Genomic DNA, 4,274 nt, shown 5'->3' on the forward strand with positions numbered 1-4,274 from the left:
ATAAAACATTACTGGGAATGAGATTCCCGACCAACCAAACATGGGAATGTGAGATTCCCATCCCATGGGATTCCCACAATCCTTGAACCAAACACCCCCTTAAAGTATTCTTTAATTAATGTCACATGTCAACCTTTTCAGAACTTATATAAAAAAATTTGAATAGTTTAAGTACATATTTTGACATAAAATGCTATAGGTACCTATTTTGACTAAAAAGATAATTTTAGGTGTTTATTTTGACAAAAAATATTTTAAATACTTAAACGAAAAATAAGGTATACTTTTGATACTCATTGGTGATGTAAACCTTTAAAAAAAATTCACACTATGAAGTTAGGTAGGTAGCCAAATATGTGCAGTGGAGTTGATGGCCGGTAATGGAACGCATAGAATGACCCGGAAAGGCGTTTCAAGACTTGAGCTTCCATAAGAAAATGTAGAAACTCAGCACGCCACACCCTGTAATTGTGCTCTGTTGGTATTAAAGCAGATGTGAAATAATAAGTGATCTGTTGAAGGGAAACTAGTGGGCTTACTCATTAACTCTGTAGGTGGCTCGTAATGGTGTTAGGAGGAAGTAGGTGAGAGGCTCATCAAGACGGGACATTGCTTGAAGAACTGATCTGATGACCAATTTATATAATACAAATCAAGAACAGCACACACAAAAATTCCAAGAGCTTAGTTTGTATCCTTCCAATGTAAGTCTCAACAGTGAGACTGACATTGTTATATTGTGGAGAAGGCTCGAGGTAGGTGACGGTTGATACAGTTGTGTTAGTCATTGGAGCATGTTTTTAGTGTTTATGAGAGGAATACAAGGTTTTTATAAGAGTTTAACATGACTTCAATTTTTTTATATATTACGGTATTTTAATTCTTTTAAGAATTAAGAAAACGGAACGTCGTCGTTGTGGAGGGGAGGAAAATAATAATTTCAATTATTGTATCTGGTCCTTTGCAAAAACAAATTGTCTCTTGCAATCGAACTCCGCTCGTTTTGGGAACGAAATCTCAAGCACTTTCGAAACATTGCTCCATTTATCTGTGGGAGAACTTTAAAAAGGGTAAGCTTTTCACTCTTCTCGACTTCTTTTTTATTATTATTCAGGATTTCCCCACACGCGTGCATTCTGTGAGGTTATTAAACTCATTTTTTTTTATTTTTTCAAAATTTTGTTCTATAGAAGGAATTTCGATTGTAGTAAGCAAACCCTAACTTTACTGAAAGCTGGAACTGACCTGGGTTTGTACATTTTCTCCTTCACTTTTATCTCCTTCTGTTTTGTGTATTTCTGCTGATTTTTGAATTGCTCGTTGTATCTTTTTATTCCAAAATGTTTTAGGTTGTATTCCGATTTTATGCTCACAAGTAAACTTGGATTATGGAATGTGCTTAATTGGAGCCTTGTTTACTTGCATCTATGTCGTTCTCAGTATTTTTTCCCTCTGAGTTGCTTGGAACTGATCTGTTAAAGGAAAAGGAATTGTTCTTCTATGTTTTGTTTGAGAAATTATGGATCTGCATTGTTCATTCGATGGGACTGGATATGCTATGCAAGAACTATTTGGGATTTCAAATATTTTCTGTTTTTTTTTAATTAGTTTTCATGCCTGTGTTTTAATTCATTTTGGATTTTGGGTTTTTGGTCTCAGGGTTTGACCTGTTTTTTTTTAGCTGCTCATCAAGCTCCCCATCTTATTTTGTTTTGTGCGTGCCCCTATCTTTTGATTCTTTTCTTATTTATGAACTTACTGAAATAAGTGTTGGTAAGTATTGCAACTTTGCTTGACTGTATTCATGGTAGGTGCCGGCTTTACCACTTGCTGATTAGGTTTTTGGCAATTGCTATAAGTCGTCTCGAGTTCTTTGGCTGCTTGCCTTTATTTGATGGCATTCTTGCATGCATTTTAGTATATCATGATAAAGACTCTGTTCCATTTGTTTCAGGTGCCTTGTTAACAGTTTTGAAATTATTCTAACCATGACACTTTTGAGTGTCCTGGGCTTGAGTGTTTAATCCTGACTTCACAAATGACAATTCTGAAAAAAAGATTACTCTTGTTATGTTTCTTATTTGTAATTTTAAACATTCTTTTCCAAATATGCCAGCCCCTTGCGCTGATAATATGTAGAGCTTGATTTTACTCCTTTTGTTAAATGCTGATGTTATCACTGTGGTTTATGCCTCATTTTAAATTATTTGAAGAAGTGGTGTTACATGAACTACAAATATTCTTAACAGTGTCTAAAATTGCTTGGTATTGGCTTCGATATATTCCGGAAACTTATTTATCAAAAAATTATTCTAAGTTCACTAGTAAGTTTCTACTCTTGATTTTTTTATTATTTTTCTCTATTTTTGGTTAGGCCTGGTAATTCTGACATGTATTCTCTTTATTGTTTAAAAGTATATACTTTATGTTTGATTTTTAGTTGATATTTTTTTGTTTATTTGCTGTGGCTGTTTATTTTTCCTTCTCCAAGTTGCATGCTTTCTAGTTGGAACTCAGGATTGCTTGGTTTACACTCTATTTTCGAAAGTTTTGTAGTTGCGCTTTTTTATTGATCTAGCTCTTTACTTCTGTTTGCTTATTGCTAGTTGCTCCGCAAATCATTTGAAATTGCACATGCTGGAAACTCGATCACTTTTGAATTTGCATTAAAGTTCGAGGAATGAATGTGAAAATTTTTAGCCTTTTTTTTCAGACTTGATATTAGATTTGATGGATGGTGCTGGGAAACAAGAAAATGGGAGATATAAGCTGGACCAGTACAAAGGAGCACCCCCTCCGGTAAGAAGAAAATTAGCAAACCCCCACTGGACGATGTTGCTTTAGTGTCTATTTTATTATTCAATATTTGATTTATCTGAGTATTATGCAAATGATACATGCAGTGGAACATGATGCCACAACATCACATGAAGGAACAAAGCAATGCCTTGGTCATGAATAAAAAAATCATGTCTATACTTGCTGAGCGGGATGCTGCTATTCGAGAACGGAACATCGCTATTTCTGAAAGGAAGGAAGCACTGGCTGCACGAGATGAGGCTCTGCAGCAGCGGGATAAGGCACTTGCTGAACGTGATAGTGCCTATATTGAGAGAGATAATGCTTTAGCTGTGCTACAGTACCAGGAAAATGCCATGAGCTTCCCAATTGGAAGTGGTATTCAGCGTGGAGGAACACGCATGCACCCTTCATGCCATTCAACCGAAATGGGCGAAACTCTCCATTGTGAAAAGCACGTTACTGATGCCATCCCACTATCTACCGTCACTTCTGAAGGCAAGTCTTGTCCTGTAAAGCGGACAAAGGTGAATAAAGCTGCTTCACAGAAGCCGCCTCGGAAGATTAAGAAAGTGGCTGAGGGTTTAAATAGGCAAGCTGGTACTGAGGTAAGGAAGTGTAAATCTGAGTGGAATGCTCAGGATATTGGATTGAACATGGTAAACTTTGACGAAACCACAGTGCCTGTGCCAGTTTGCACCTGTACAGGAGTTCCCCGACATTGCTACAAGTGGGGAAGTGGTGGATGGCAGTCATCTTGTTGCACTACCACCATGTCATCATACCCATTGCCACAGTTGCCGAATAAGCGTCATGCCCGAGTGGGTGGCCGGAAGATGAGTGGTAGTGTTTTCACAAAGTTGCTCAGTCGCTTGGCTGCTGAAGGCCAAGATCTATCTATACCAGTGGATCTGAAGACCTACTGGGCTAGACATGGGACAAATCGCTACATCACCATCAAGTAGCTTGTGGAGCGTGTACCATGTTTCTGGTGCATGCTGCCGCAAAGATTCGACGGAACTTAGGAAAGGATTAAAAGAAAAGGGATGGAGCTTTTTGATGAAAGGAGGTATCTTTGCTCCATTGATGTAGGTTTCTATAATTCCTAAAATGTTAAATATCAAATTCACTGGAGTGGAACAGAACAAAGTCGTTCTTCTATCTGCAGTCAAAACTCTTATTCCCCTGGTAATTAATCTCTACTATCCAAATGACCTTGTGATTTCTTGCGTACAAACAGACCCCGGAGCATTGCATTAGATTATGAACTCATTGGATGATATTGTCATTATTATAACTTTTCATTGCCAAATTTACGGCCAGGATGGATCCACGGGGCCTGGCGGGGGCGGTCATCTCCTTGAAAATTTTAAATTTTCATATAATTTAGGTATTTTTTATTATTAATAATCTATTTTTTCCCCTTATAATTCTAAATTTATCTTCTAACATAAAATCATGTGTGTCCTGTCTAT

General features: G+C 37.2%; 1 protein-coding gene across 2 annotated transcripts; it reads left to right on the forward strand.

Annotated features, from left to right (window-relative positions):
- Nucleotides 1–971: 971 nt before the first annotated feature.
- Nucleotides 972–4,012, forward strand: LOC120145314 (protein BASIC PENTACYSTEINE4-like). 2 transcript variants are annotated; one of them, XM_039159192.1, is made up of 4 exons: nt 972–1,070; nt 1,191–1,249; nt 2,714–2,799; nt 2,904–4,012. In XM_039159192.1, exons 3-4 carry the CDS (start codon nt 2,731–2,733, stop codon nt 3,762–3,764), a joined length of 930 nt encoding a protein of 309 aa, XP_039015123.1. In that variant the 5' UTR covers nt 972–1,070; nt 1,191–1,249; nt 2,714–2,730; the 3' UTR covers nt 3,765–4,012. The 2 variants fall into 2 exon arrangements, with proteins under 2 accessions (XP_039015123.1, XP_039015124.1); XM_039159193.1 differs by lacking the exon at nt 1,191–1,249 and having other exon boundaries at nt 974–1,070.
- Nucleotides 4,013–4,274: the final 262 nt, after the last annotated feature.

Source organism: Hibiscus syriacus, unplaced genomic scaffold, assembly GCF_006381635.1.
Source record: "Hibiscus syriacus cultivar Baekdansim isolate YM2019G1 unplaced genomic scaffold, ASM638163v2 tig00110893_pilon, whole genome shotgun sequence".
NCBI classification, from domain to species: Eukaryota; Viridiplantae; Streptophyta; class Magnoliopsida; order Malvales; family Malvaceae; genus Hibiscus; species Hibiscus syriacus.